This window comes from Electrona antarctica (assembly GCF_951216825.1).
Source record: "Electrona antarctica genome assembly, chromosome: 17".
In the NCBI taxonomy this organism is placed as follows: domain Eukaryota; kingdom Metazoa; phylum Chordata; class Actinopteri; order Myctophiformes; family Myctophidae; genus Electrona; species Electrona antarctica.
This window is the reverse complement of record NC_136798.1, coordinates 25,678,026-25,693,664: the sequence shown is the minus strand read 5'-3', so window position 1 is coordinate 25,693,664 and position 15,639 is coordinate 25,678,026. Positions and strand designations below refer to the sequence as shown.

Genomic DNA, 15,639 nt, shown 5'->3' with positions numbered 1-15,639 from the left:
AATAGAATCATAATTAGAGCCAAACGATGCCAGCGCTTTGTTCCAGATTCCATCCTGATTTTGGAGCATTGTAGACTCTGGGCCCGATCTTGCATCAGGGGCACGTTTTCCTTCATTTGGGGATTTAGTATTGTGTAAGAGGCGTTCCCCTGTTAAATTGGCTATCTTATGCCACCGTCTAAACTTCCTTAAAACACCTCCGCTACCCACAACAATGGGTACTTGCAACCAAACGGTTGGGAGGAACGTTGCATCTGTTGCACTCCTAGTGTAAAGGCCTTAAGAGTGACAGCACAGGATTCAAGGTGCTAATGGAGCCAAATGACCCTGCACCACTAGAGTAGGTGTGTTTCCACAGACTGTAACCAGCACCGGACACCCAAAACAACCATCGAAACCATAATACCACTACAATGGCCATACAGTGTTTTTCCAACAGATTCCAGGTCAGCTCACACACCGTAATCACATTAGCCTGTAAGGATAAATAATTCATTTACCGGATTGGAACCTGTTTCAGCTCTGTCTTGTGTTCGCTCCACTGCCCCACACACAAACACATACAAACACGCAAACACATAACTTTCCTAAAGGGCACAATTGATTATAGATTGTCTGGTACAGATGGTTCGGCAAATGACATACAGTGACCACAGGCTGAGTGCTGAGATGAGATCTACAAAAAATCAACAAAGAAATGTATAAACTAGAAAAAGTGCCCTTCTGGGCACAGGTCTCCACCAGGAGGATAGGAGTGTGTGTGATGTTTGGCAAAATGTTTCGGAGTAATATAAACATGTTTTTTTGTTTGTTTGTTTCTTGCAACAATTTTCTTCGTTTTGTTGAGGAAATGCAGAGCCAGATCACTCATAGCATCTCTGAGGATAGAATTCTGGATGAGCAGGACATGTGCAGCATTTTTTACAAAACGGGCTCCTGAAAACTTTGGAAGGCAATCTTAGTGGCTCGTCTTGATCACATGACTACAGAGATCATGTGTACCGATGTGCGTGAGATTTGGATTCAATCTGTGCGACTAACACAAACAATGTGTTTTGCAGAAATCGGCCTCATGGTGGCACTATAACCGGCAGATGTGGAGGGATGCAGGGAAAATGTTTTTCCATTGCCTCTAGGGAGTGCGCATACATAAGTTGTCGATGCAGTTATAGGTAAAAACAGGAATTGTCCTGTTATAGCGCCACCGTGAGGCTGATTTGGGGAAAAAATTGTGGCATGTCACCCTCGGCCTAGTGGAAATGTGCGTGTATAATTTCATGGAAATTGGACACTGTGTTTGTGATTTGTGGCATTTTGTTTGAAACGGACCAATCATGTGAGTTTTGGAAGCCAATCTTAGCCAATCAGGATGGAAGATGGGAAATTGTGCAGATCTGTGTTGATCACATGACTATGGAGATAGTGTATACCGAATTGTGTGATGTATGGATCAAATGTGTACGAGTTATCTACAGAAATGTGTTTTGCCTAAATCGGCCTCATGGTGGCGCTATAACAGGCTGTTGAGGAATATTTGGGGCAGAGGTTCGTCGTTGGCATCCAGGGAGTGTGTGTGCACAGTTTGGCATGGATCGGGCCAATGGTGCCAGAGATTAGCTGATAACGGACGGACGGAAGGACGGACGGACGGACGGAAGGAAGGACACACACACACACACACACGGACGGAGTGCAAAACATACTCTCTCCCCATGCCTTCGGCCTGGTGGAGACAATAAAGCAAATCCCACTCTCAGATTACACAGCAACCAGAAGTACTGAATTACTGGATGGTGATTTGTCCAAACAGCTTTGTGGGAATACAAAATGCAGAATGCATTTCCCCAGCAGTGGACAAGTCCACTGACACCAGTGATAATGGTCAGTTGGTGGTGTTTGTGAGGTATTATGATGAGGGTATGAGGCAAAGGGGGAGTTTATTGAGTATTAATTTAGTGTTTGAGTGGTGCAACCACTATAGACAGCTATGTGTGTGTCCCTCCCTGTGTCTGAGCACGGAAATAGCGTTTTTCAGTTCCAAGTATTTTGTAGCTGCAGATATCATGATATATCGTTGATGAAATTTCATACAATATATCGATATATCGCAAATATCGCAATATATCGAATATCGTGATATTATCGTTATCGAGGGCCTAATATCGCGATATATATCGTATTGTGAGGTACCCATATCGTCCCACCCCTAATTAGCAGTACTGATGTCAGTATCTTGTCACTATCAAGGTGAGTATTATGTCTGTATCATTCATGGCATTATCATGTCAGTATCATGGTCAGTACTATCATGGTCAATATCATGGCCAGTGTCATATCAGTACCATGGTTAGTCATGGTCAGTATTGTTAGTATCATGTCAATATCATGTCAGTAATCATCATCAGTATCATCATCAGTATCATATCAGTATCATAGGTCTGACATGAAAAAAAAAATGCATGCACATCCCCACAGTTTCTTTAAACAGTGCTGGACCCAAAAATAATCAAGTGAAGAAAAAGAGAATGTCTCCACACAGTCACACGATAGGCTGCTTGCGTCTTTTTTAATTGTAGGCTATTTATTTATTTGTATTATTAATTCAACCAAACAACAACTTATCGTTATCGCCCATGTGCTTCAACAAGTTGACATTCAGTCACAGTGCTGTGAGAGCTCGGGCCCTGATGTGACATCACATCTTAAATCTGAGGCTTTTTTTGTATACTATTTAAATAGTCTTGTGAGTCTTGCTATTTGTCCCAAAGTGACTATAATACATTGCTGCTATTTGTTTCAAAAAAGCTTTATACCCAGCATTTAACATCTTTATAACGATGCAATGTAACATAGCTCTGTTTACAAAATGCCTGTACCCCCTCCAACTGTATTTACTGTACTTTCCCCATTTTCAACTGCTTTTATTATATTTTGACACTTGCTTTGGCAATGTAAACGTATGTTTTCTCATGCCAATAAAGCTCCTTTGAAATGGAATTGACATCCATATACAATTCCACTTATAATGTAACAGGCTTTTTACCTTTAGAAAACCGTTTAGAAAACATCTAAACGATTTCCAAAAATCTGATTTTACTGAGGAGGGGTCCTCAGTAAAATCTGATTTTTGGAAATCGTTTAGATGTTTTCTAAATTATAATAATCAACACAATAGCACAAAGCTTTTTAATTTGAATTGGTTGTGGGGGGGCGGTAAGGGACCTGGATATTGTATAGGGGGCACTGGACCAAAAAAACAAAGGAAACTGTGCCTTAACAAAGCATCTGATAACATCTCAACTGCTGAACTGATCACACAACCGACACACCTGCTCACCTGATTCAATCTCACCTGCTAATAATTCCTCCCCCTGCTCACCTGCTGCCAATCGATCTTCCATCTGATAGCTCTTACCTCACTCACCTGTCACTAATCCATCTGATATAACAACTCTTACCTCACTCACCTGTCACTAATCCATCTGATATAACAACTCTTACTTCACTCACCTGTCACTAATCCATTTGATAACAACTCTTCCCCCGCTCAGCTGTCACCAATCCATCTGATAATAACTCTTCCTCACCTGTTGCCAATCTAGAAAAAGTGCCCTTCTGGGGACAGGTCTCCACCAGGAGGATAGGACTGTGTGAGATGCTTGGCAAAATGTTTAGGAGTAATATAAATATGTTTTTTTGTTTTAGTTTTTTGCAACAATTTTCTTCATTTTGTTGAGGAAATGCAGAGCCACTCATAGCATCTCTGAGGATAGAATTCTGGATGAGCAGGACATATGCAGCATTTGGAACGAAAACGGGCCACTCCTGAAAACTTTGTAAGGCAATCTTAGCCAATCTGTGTAGAATCTGAGAAATCCATGAAATCCAAATCTGACTACAGAGATCATGTGGACCGATTTGCGTGAGATTTGGATGAAATCTGTGCGACTAAGCAATGTGTTTTGCAGAAATCGGCCTCATGGTGGCGCTATAACCTCCAACCGATGTGGAGGGATGCAGGGACAATGTTTTTCCATGGCCTCTAGGGAGTGTGCATACATAAGTTGTATACAGATCGATGCAGTTATAGCTAAAAACAGGAATTGGCTTGTTATAGCGCCACCGTGAGGCATGTCGTCCTCGGCCCTAGTGGAAATGTGCATGTATAATTTCACGGATATTGCACACTGTGTTTGTGATTTGTGGCATTTTGTTCGAAACGGACCAATCGTGTGAGCTTTGGAAGCCAATCTTAGCCAATCAGGATGGAAGATGGGAAATGGTGCCGCTCCGTGTTGATCACATGACTATGGAGATAGTGTATACCGAATTGTGTGATGTATGGATAAAATGTGTACGAGTAATCTACATAAATGTGTTTTGCCTAAATCGGCCTCATGGTGGCGCTATAACAGGCTGTTGAGGAATATTTGGGGCAGAGGTTCGTCGTTGGCATCCAGGGAGTGTGTGTGCAAAGTTTGGCATGGATCGGGCCAACAGTGCCGGAGATTAGCTGATAACGGACGGACGGAAGGAAGGACGGACGGACGGAAGGAAGGACACACACACACACACACGGACGGAGTGCAAAACATACTGGAGTGCAAAACATACTCTCTCCCCATGCCTTCGGCCTGGTGGAGACAAAAAGGTATAGCAGATCTACAAGCTCACAGTGTGTCGCAATGCGGCATGTTGTGAGCTTGTAGGGTGGCAATTTTTGGCAGACCGATGTGGCTGGGCAGAGAGAAACATTCTAGTTGAATGTGTGTGTAATGCTTGCCTGTGCAGAAACCTTCCATATTGTATGTAGCCTGCAACTCTTCTCCATTAGTAGGCTATCTCACCTGGCATTGTACTGCCATTACTGTAGTGGTAACAGGTACGGTCACCCCAATTCCATCTCTCCCCAGCTTTTTTCCACCGACCTCACGCCGACAGCTCGGTGCGGCAGTTCTTCTTTATTTTGTTTTACTGAGAATAAGGTTAGAAATAAGTTTAGGGTTAGGCATAGTTTTACTGGGGTTAAGTTTAGGAATATGGTTAGGTTTAGGCATAGTTTTACTGAGGTTAAGGTTAGGAATAAGGTTAGGTTTAACCGTTTAAGCATAATTTACTTAGATTACCAGGCCGCGCTGTTCCGCCGGCTGTACCCCCCGGGTGAGTTGGTAAAGGGGAGAGTTGTTTTGTATTCACTGTAGTCACACATCTTCTGAATAAAGATTTAAAGGGGGTGTGATATAAAAACTACATTTTTGTTCAAATACGTAGTTCTATATTCCCATAGTAATCATTGTTATGTTTGTTAAGTAACAGGGGTCTCTCCAACTCTTTAGTATACAGTAAATGTACTTAACTTTATCGTCGCTTTCAGAGTCAGTATAGTGCAGCAGTAACATGCTGTCATAATTTGTTTTTAAATACACAAAGTAGGCCAGATGTGAATGACTATGTTTCTCAGAGACAGATACACGGACACTCAACTTACAGCTGTGTTGCTGCCGGTCGGTCGACCCATTAGCAGAGTTACATTACGTTTCACTGCAAACAGCACTTTAATAGCTGAGCCATGGACCTTACATAATGGATCCTGGTAACTTCAAGGTGATTATGTGTGTGTGTGTGACTGTGTGTGTGTGTGTGTGTGTGTGTGTGTGTGTGTGTGTGTGTGTGTGTGTGTGTGGGTGTGTGTGTGTGTGTGTGTGTGTGTGTGTGTGTGTGTGGCGGATGAACTGCAGTGGTGGACATAACTAGGCATTTACTTGAATACTGTACTTAGTGAAAATAGCAGATCTACAAGCTTGTAGATCTGCTATTTTGACTATTAGATTGATATTATTTTGAAAGATTCAGTGTACTTTGTAATTTGTACATTTGAGTATTTTTAAAAGCATGTACATTTTAATACTTACATATTTTCTAAAAGCAGTATTTTAACTCAAATACAAATTTGACTGAACTATACTTTGACTCAAGTACTGGGGTTGAGTACTTTGTCCGCCACAGATGAGCTGACTGACTTTGATTGGTTCCTCGACTTACAAGAACTCCAGCTTATTGAAATATTGTTTTTTTACATTCATAGAACATACAGTAACAGCACGCATGAAAATGGCCGTCAAGCTGCAAGCACTTGTACTGTACTGTATTAAGTTGACATGGGCAGCTTACAGAGCAATGTACACATTTCGGCGTTCAGCCTTCATCTGCGTCATCTCACACTCAGTGTGACTTGCCAGGAAACAATATAGTTGTTTTATTTCCGTTGGCATCTATAAATACCGTATTTATAAGAAGTTCTTCTTTCTGTACTATTTTATGGTGTAGAATTGTAGATACTCTGTATAGAATATGGTGCTGTTGTCAGTCATTCATACTAAGCATTCATGGCCACATTCTGGCCATACAGTGAGCTGCATTGTACAGTATCTGTATTTATATAATAATCATCAAATTATCTCCCTGTTGTGTGTTCTAGCTGTTACGAGAACTGAAGCACCCAAATGTAATCGCCCTGCAGAAAGTGTTCCTGTCCCACAGCGATAGAAAAGTCTGGCTCCTCTTCGACTATGCTGAACATGACCTGTGGGTGAGTCTCTGAGTGTGCCCAGTGTGACCTATTTCTGTACTGCCTTCAAATGTCTACCATATGAACCCTTGAGTCCCTATGCTGGTGGGCGAATATTTCCCAAAATATAGCCGATCTACAAGCTTGTAGATTGGCTATTTTCGTGTCGTTGAAGAGATCTGGTGTAGAAGGGATAAAAGGATCAGACCAAGTAAAGAGCCCTTGGGAACCCGGTCAAAGAAGCATAATACTGTAGGGTGGTCTGGCATGTTTAGCCTATAAAGTACATCTAGCAGTATGCTTGACATTACAGCCAACCATTTTCCAAAGCATATCGTGGTTTATATTAGACATAAGTTGTACTTAGCTTTGTGATCAATAAGTCATAACCCAATAAATACGCATACAGCTTTGCAAAAATAAAAAGGCCTTTAATAAATAAATGGGCTGAGTGTCTACGCATTTGAATTCATAGATGTCCTCGACTCCTCGGGCATATACAAAAACTAATGACAGCTCACAGATCAAGGCTGGTGTCAGCTGTCAGCTGTCAGGCAATCAATCATAGAAAAATAGGAGTTAGCTCAGTGGTATAGCTTTTTGTGACACTACACCAGAGCACATTAAACAAAGCAAATCATTAACAATGATTGGAAAACCATAGAAAGGGTTACAAGGCTACTTAAAAATGAATACATTTACCCAAATGTAACATGACATGTAAATTACATTGAGCATTTGTTTACATGGCTGCCGTGTTGGATACAGCATCAAATCAATGATGCATTTTTATAGCGCTTTTCCAAGTGGTCAAAGCGCTTTACAATGGTTCATTCATTCATACATTGGGAGGTGAAGTGGCGAACAGTCAATACCAGCGTCCTCACTTCCCACATTTACACACCAATGGTGGCAAGCTCACACAGACCAACTCATTGGAGGTAATGTAGGGTTCAGTGTCTTGCCCAAGGACACTTCGACATGTGGACAGTAAGAGCCGGGATTCGAACCGCCAACCCAGGGATCATTGTACGACATGCTCTACCTCCTGAGCCACAGTCGCAGCGGGTGCTCTGAGCCTTTGATTAGACAGCGGTCTGTCATCGAGTTTATCGGTCATTATTCAGAAATAACACACCACTGAATTCAGTGATTGACCAATCAGAATAATGCATTCATCCAATCTGTCTAATAAACGTATTTATTAACCACAAGAATCCCCATTCTGGGCGTGACATAATAGGCCAACATTTGGTTAAAATATGCTCATCGCAACACAATGCAGTGTGAGTTTGAAGATCAGCTATTTTTGGTGTAGATTTGGTGTAGTGGAAAGAAGCAGGGGACCAAGTATAGATGCTTGGGGGACCCTGGTCAACAAAATCTATAGGGTTTAAGTGGTAGCTGTGCTATAAATTATGTAGTATACCACGTACAGTACAATGCCCGTGGGGCTACTGTATGTTCATGTGGGGAGAGCAAAAAGAACACTGAAAAGGTCCTGCAGAGCACAAATATGCCATTTGCACAGGAAATGAAAACTAGCCCCATGGCCAAGCATTGCAAACAGACTCAAAGGCCATAGAAATGTCTAATGCCTGAATTGAATCATTAGATCGGCCAAAAATGGCTGATCTACAAACTCGAGTTCAGTATTTTTGAACAGAGATGCTGGGCTCAAGTGATTATAAGAACTGGACTATGTTCCAGATATGTTCCATATCTGTAATGCATATTTGTTGTGCTCCCTACTCCAAAGTTCTCTCTCTATTCATTGCAAGTAACCAACTTCAGTATTCTAGGCCTATATTGTATCCAATGCTATTGATTATTTATCCCATTTATCCCTTTTGGGGTTTTTACCTTTCAAGACGGGAACCCATTTGTGGGTTCTTGTTGGGATACTATATGTACAGTACATAACAACATATTTTTTGAGTGGTGCCTAATGACTGGCCATGTGTGTATGTCTGTCTGTCCGTCCGTCCACCTGTCTGTTTAGAGTACGAACAGCTGCAATACCGCTGGGTGACCTAAAGTGGCACTGTTGAGCAGCCTACAAAGCCATTCACACTGAGCACGGTGCATGTTGTGTGAGCACACTGAGCACGGGTGTGATTCTTTTATTTGTTTTTTAGAAAACTTAGGTCAGGATTTAGAAGGCGTTTTTAGAATCGGCCTCAGTCCTAAATGAGTTAAAATCGATTTGCTAACCTTGATTGATGCCATGCTAGAATTTACCTACAGTAATTATGTACAGAACACACCCACTTTCACAGTCATAAAAGCTGTCAGTCACTCATATGCCCTGAAGAACACGGTGAGTTGAAATGTGCAGGCGCTAAGCCTGTTTATTAAAGGCTTAGGTTTTTAACTTGCTTTGGAACAAAGCCAATGGATTCCATTCATTGTTCTACAGTAGGAAGATTTACTTGCAGGGAACGCGAAATGTGCCTCAGATCCAACACGCAAATTATTATTCCGTGGTTATTTTTGGTCAAAGGTCCATTATTGTTTAAATGCATTTCAAATTTAATTAAAATTTGACAAAGTTGAGCCGAAAATAGTCCCTGGAGTAAGGATTGATTTAGCTAACGCTGACACTGACTCCATTATACAGTTACATTTGGCTATGTTTGAATGACTTTGGAGAAGGTCTAAAAATACAGTTGTTTATGTACATTAAAATAAAACACTGACGTAGGCATAGGCACAGTAATGGTCCTTAAAATATTAATTTTCATATTGTAACTGTCCTCCAGATACACCAACTAAATAAAGGTAGAAATATTTTCTAATTGAGAATTAAAAGCAAAACAAAATTTAAAAAAGACTGTGCTATTGAATTGAATTGCTATCACATGATACCTCACATGATACCTCGTCTCCCTTGATATATTCAAATTAGCTGGCTGACCGGCAGGCCACGTCACTCTGACTCAGACATAACCATGAACAAACCCAATACGTCCATATTTAGGCATGTCACTATGACTCAGACATAACCATAATCAAACCGGACACGCCCACTATAGGCATATATGGAGATCAAGTTATCCAGACTGAGCCACAGATCCGACCGCTATCTGCCCATATATGGCCATGTGATGATGTGCATATATGATGCAAACCTCTAGTGCAGATAATTCTGTTAAAACGAGACCTTTCACATTCAAACTGACATGAACTTCAGCATTGACATTCTCAGTCATTTTCTTTTCTCAGGACTTAAGTTAATTTTAATATAGGATATCTCAATGACGATATTCATCAAAGAATTTAAAAATCACAATAAAATAATCATCATCAACGCAGCCCCCCAAAATTCCAAAACCATTACTTTAAATACTTAAAATAACCTGCTTTCCAATGGCATAATGGCAAAAATAGCGAAAATAGAAGACCTATAAGCTATGCTATCCTATGGAATTAAATGACAGAAACATTAAAAGTTGAAACATGGAGGTTGAAGGTTTCCCGACAGCAACGATATGCTTCGCTCCAGGGCATAACCAATGTGTCATGCACGCCCTCACTGTCTCTCTTCTCTTCCCCCCGCAGCACATCATCAAGTTCCACCGTGCCTCAAAGGCCAACAAGAAACCCATGCAGCTACCCAGAGGGATGGTGAAGTCTCTGCTGTATCAGATTCTGGATGGGATCCATTACCTCCATGCCAACTGGGTGCTCCACAGGGACCTGGTGAGCAGTCACGGCCTGTCAGCATTACACATTTAAGTTGACGATGAATTGTCACACAAATAATTGCGATTGATGATTCAATTGTGTTTTTTGGCATTGGAAATTGGAACGTTATGAATAGAAATTACATTTCTGTTTGCCTTTTAGGCTTCGTAATAAAAACATTGCACAGGGCAGATATGGAAAATAACTGAAGGTATACCAAGAAATTACTGGCATGTTTATAAATGTTATACTTTAAAAATAGCGGAAATAGCTGACCTACAAGCTTACAACATGTGACGCATTGTAAGCTTGTAGATCTGCTATTTCTACATGTATATTTCAACATGGAAACCATTATAATAATTATGACAAAATATCTCAAATAATTGCCATTAGCCGATTATGTCATAATTGTGATTCCCCTAATCACAGCTCTCCCCATGCTCAAGTTTCCCTTCACGGACCACACGTTTACACGGCCGCTACAGTGCTGTTTGTATTAGAGTGGTTTAAAATAGAATACGTTGCTACTACTCTATATGTGACTCTGGTTTCAGCTCAACACAGGGAGTCTGCTTTATCACAGTAGACCAGGGGACCATGCAGCATTTACGCCAAATGCTGTGAAATAAGTTGTGTGCAAAATAGATGGCACTAATGCTTGCTTGCGTGCGCGTGCTACTTTAGGTGCATACCGGTATGTATTTTTTTGCAGCGAGGTTGTCATTCGCTGTGTGTACCTACCAGGGGGTCATGCATCCCTTTTCAGTGTTCAGTATCGACGGCATGGACGTGAAACCTTTATCGGCTGCCCAGGTAAACTCCAAGCCATTCTGGGAAGGGTCGGCGGTGCTGCTGCGCCGGCCACGTTATTCTGCGTCACGCAGGTGTTGCGTGACGCATGTCAGCGTGCAGTTCATTATCACGTGGCCTTGGCTGAGGAACGGGGAGTCTTGGCACAATGAATGTTATCTATATTTTGTCTGTCCTTTTTGTCCTTGCCGATCCCACAGCAGCATACTGCAACTCTCCTGTGAGATCGTCTCCTCCACAGTTTTCCCACAGTGATTTGGGCATGGGAGGGGTATTCCTTTAGCCTGATTTATACTTGTTTACTCATCGGGTCGCACACCAAAAATAAAGCAAAGCAAAGCAAAGTTACTATATTTACCCAGGGTAACTGGACTAAGCATCAGATACTTGTTTACAGCCAGGCCCTGCTCATAGAACATTTCATGGTAGTGGTTCAATGCCTTGCTCAAGGGCACTTCAGCGGTGGTAATTTTAACGTGCCGGTCCGGGGATATGAACTGGCGATATAAATCAGCCTTTACATGTGCCACTTGCTGGGCTTCGTGTTGTAAGGTCAGGCCGCACCGACTCCCAACAGACGCTGTGTCACAAAGATCCTTTTCTTTATCTTGGACAACTTTTGATGCGGTCTCGAGTCTTTGAACTGCTCTCTTGACCTCTCCATCTTTATCGTTCTCCCTGTCCCCTAATCGTACTTTATACACACTCCCCACCGCACAAGGAGGATCGCTCTATCTTATCTGCGACTCCCGACTGCCACTGCCAACTGGTTAACTTCCTAGAATGGATCATTTGTTCTAATCCTTGCAAATGAACTCAGTATAAATAACCTAAACCCAAGAGATAATAACTTTAAAACAATTTAAGTTCCAAACTTGACTGTCCCCTGTGGGAATGCTGGTTTGCAACTTTGCATAACAGTGTTAACTACAAACACAATAATAAAATGCTAAAATGGTCGAAGGTTTAAAAGGCGTAATAGCTAAAACACATGCAAATCCACATAACTGTAATTATCAACTTCAATCTTCACTTTGATTGCTAGTGTGACGTGCAGCAAAGGGCGGCAGAGCAATTGCAGGGATCGCAGATGGAAGCTGGGGTATTTTCCACAGAAGATCCACAAGTTATAGAATCCAATTTCTATTTATTTCCTGCGTAACATAACAGCTGTTGGCTGTTAATTCTCCTGTATACACTTTATTCTGCGCTGTATCAACAGATGCTACTTTGATCACAAGATGGGATCCATTTCCTCCACACTGATCTGCTCTCTGTCTGTCCGTGCACGTACATATCAGACTGGTACATATCAGACTGGTACATATCAGACTGGCAGTCCAAATCCTATTTTTTCTGTGTCCAGATTGCAATCAGATTGTTTTTCATCGAGTCTGAACAGCAAAAAAAATAAAATAAATGTTAACTGTTCTGCAAATGAGATTTGATCCACATTCTTTTTGGTTTGAAATTAAATGCGATTCGAATCTGATTTCTAAGAGTGTGTCACAGTCTGGACACTTTTTTAATACTTAGTCATACAGTCATACAATGGTGTTACTCAACAAAAATTGTCGTTCTACAAGCTCACACAATTCATCGGAATGCACTGTGAGCTTGTAGATCTAGCTATTTTCGGCGAGCGACACTCGATCATTACTCACACCTACATCATTTCATCGTCATCACAGCAACCAATACAGATACTGTAGGTTGACGATGTATTTAACCCACAAATAATTATGATCTGATCACTTAATAACGAAATCTGCGGTCTGAACAAAACCTGGTGAATCTATGGATCCGTCTCTCTCTCTCTCTCTCTCTCTCTCTCTCTCTCTCTCTCTCTCTCTCTCTCTCTCCTCTTCTCGCCTTCTCTCCCTTTCACTGGGGTTCTATACCAGTGGTGTCCACAGCAAAATGTAATATAGCGTCACAATCATGAACATTTTTAATAATTTTGAATTCTTTAACACAAATCTTCTCTTCTGGGGGTCCCTCCCTGGCACAAAACATTTTCAGATGGGGGTTCGCGGCCAAATATATCAATTTGGGGGTGGTTGGCATGAAGAAAAAAAAAACTTTGAGAACTACTGGTCTATACAGCAAAATCCTTACTGTGTATCTCTTTCCGCTGGACCGGACTCTATTTACGTAATCCCTAGCGATCCCAGATGGCCAATGTGGTGGCTGGACTGTCACATTACGTAAGCCCCCCCACTGGGATCAGGGAGCGCATTGAGACCTTCACTAGCTGTCACTCTCTCTGGCTTTGGTCATTTGAACTAATCCATGGAGAGGATCTGCAGGCAGTCTGCAGCCATTGATGATTCTTACTGTGTGCCGGCTGGCTTTTTACTTAACGCAGGGTTAGTGGGGGTCAATTCTAGGCCGTCAAGTCGTTAGAACATTGCCATTGCTGTTTTTGTTGTTATTATTGGTAGGATGCTGTTGTAGTAGTTGTACTAGGAGTTTATAGTTATTATTAGTAGTATTAATAGCAAAGTATTAATTGTATTGGCATAAGCTAGTATTATTATTATAATAAAAACAACTGATGCTTTTAGATGCTTTTTAAGGACCCAAGTAAATTGGAATGGTCATGAGACACGTCGACAAGTTTGCTTCCCTTTCTGCATCTGACGACATCAAGACTAATATTGACTCCACTCGGCTTACAACTTGGCACAGCCGCTACTTGTGCAAAACACAGACGCCAACAGTAGTGGTAATAGTGTTGTTTTTCCTCTCCTGAGGTCACACAGACGTCTTATCTGAGCAGCAAACTCTTCCGGGCCACTGTAACATTTTCACCGCAGCAGGATGAAATTCCCTGTTGTTGTCAGAGAACTATATCTGATTCTGCAGTAAAGGTTGACTTATTGCAGCTCTCGCAACTATTTTGCCTTCTCATTGCCATGGCTTCCTGCTATTGTGGATTCGGGACTATGAGATTTCTCCCCTTGAGCTTCCTTGTTCCTTGTTGTGGAATAATGTTGTTTACCAGATTATCTCCTTTGCACAGGTGCCTGGACTGCTTTTAGTTGTCATGTCTTGAGCAAGTTGAGCTGCATCACTCATAGCATGAGGGGGGAAAGTCAGCCAACCATTTCAGACATGAGAGACACTTTTTCCTTAGTTGAGCTGGTGAGACGTGTATGCCTGCCAGCTCCAGTCCAGCAGATTTGGTGGAAAAATACAACTAGGATGTTCCTAAAAACCTGCACTTAAAACCTGCAGTTAAAGGACCACTTCACCCATTTTTATCCGTATCTTCCTGTAATTGGCCCTCACTGTGTGTCATAGGAGGGCTGTGGACAGTTCTTACTAGTGACATCATTGTTAGGCAGGTGTTTTTTTTGTTTTTTTTAAACAAAGTAAAACATTTAATTTAAATGTTATTAATGTATTAACAATAGCTTCCATTATAGCATGCTAACTTTCCAGAAACAGAAAGTCTACAGTTTCTCCTTGACCTCCTTGACCCCAGGATCAAGGTGAATCTATATTGTATTGCTACTTGCTACAGTCCCCAAGGTCACTAAATGTCATGAAGGCTCAAGTGCAAGCTACAGTTGTCATGTGTGTTTGATTACTCATGTAAACTGACTCGTTGATTGATTACGCTGAGGCAAGAGTCTGTCACTGTGAGCTCACACTGTTCATGAAGGATGTTGACTGAGACAGCAGGTCACATAAGAAACTACCTAAGTAAACTATGTTTGTTTCTACATAGGCCTTATGCCCAATTGCCCATGGCAGTTCTCTAGGGTACTGGTCCCCAAACACTGGTTCGGGACACATTTGTATGGGTCCCTTTATTTTTAGTTTCCTACATTTAGTTTTTAATTATTATGTTTTCAAAATATTTTCAAAAAACATTCCCAAAAAAAGCAAAACCTTTCATGAATTAAAAACTGAATTGAATGACATTTTTAGTCATTTCATGAAGAAATCAAAGAAAAATCTAAGAAATTCCATAAATTAGAAAACAAATGTTTAAGAAATAGTGAAAATAGCTCGCGCCGCGTTGTGAGCTCGTAGATCTGCTATTTTCACTAGCTTGGGTCCCTGGCAAACTTTCTTTTTTGGGTCGTGAGCTAAAACGTTCGGGAACCACTGCTCTAGGGCACTGGTTCCCAAACACTTGGTCGTTTCAAGCTTGCAAGGCACTTAATTTGGAGCAATAACTTAGTATAGAGCCCTGAGGGACTCCTCCGCTCAACAACGTATGGTGTTTAGACGAAGGTGAAACACAGAAACGAAGCAAGTGTCTCATTATCAGTCGAACCACGCTGGAGGAGACACAGCGTTCACTCTGCCTCTGCTGTTACACAACAGTGTGTATGTGACTCTGTCAGGGTGTCTCTGATCTATACTGTACATATACACTGCTTAACAGCAGCTCTGCACCACGTGCATGTGTCTCCGTGTGTGTGTTATATACTAGGTGTGGCTATATAAACAGTATAGTGTATGTGTTTGTGTGTGTGTGTGTGTGTGTGTGTGTGTGTGTGTGTGTGTGTGTGTGTGTGTGTGTGTGTGTGTGTGTGTGTGTGTGTGTGTGTGTG

At 41.6% G+C, this 15,639-nt stretch overlaps 1 protein-coding gene across 4 annotated transcripts in view; it reads left to right on the top strand.

Annotated features, from left to right (window-relative positions):
* The window catches only part of cdk19 (cyclin dependent kinase 19), a gene marked incomplete at both ends in the record, with an annotated part of 72,361 nt that overhangs the window by 28,990 nt on the left and 27,732 nt on the right, over positions 1-15,639 (top strand). For all 4 annotated transcript variants that reach the window (XM_079525486.1, XM_079525485.1, XM_079525484.1 and 1 more), the window contains 2 exons: positions 6,479-6,589; positions 10,130-10,270. In XM_079525486.1, the coding sequence (XP_079381612.1) occupies positions 6,479-6,589; positions 10,130-10,270 (252 nt within the window). The remainder of the gene's footprint in view (positions 1-6,478; positions 6,590-10,129; positions 10,271-15,639) is intronic.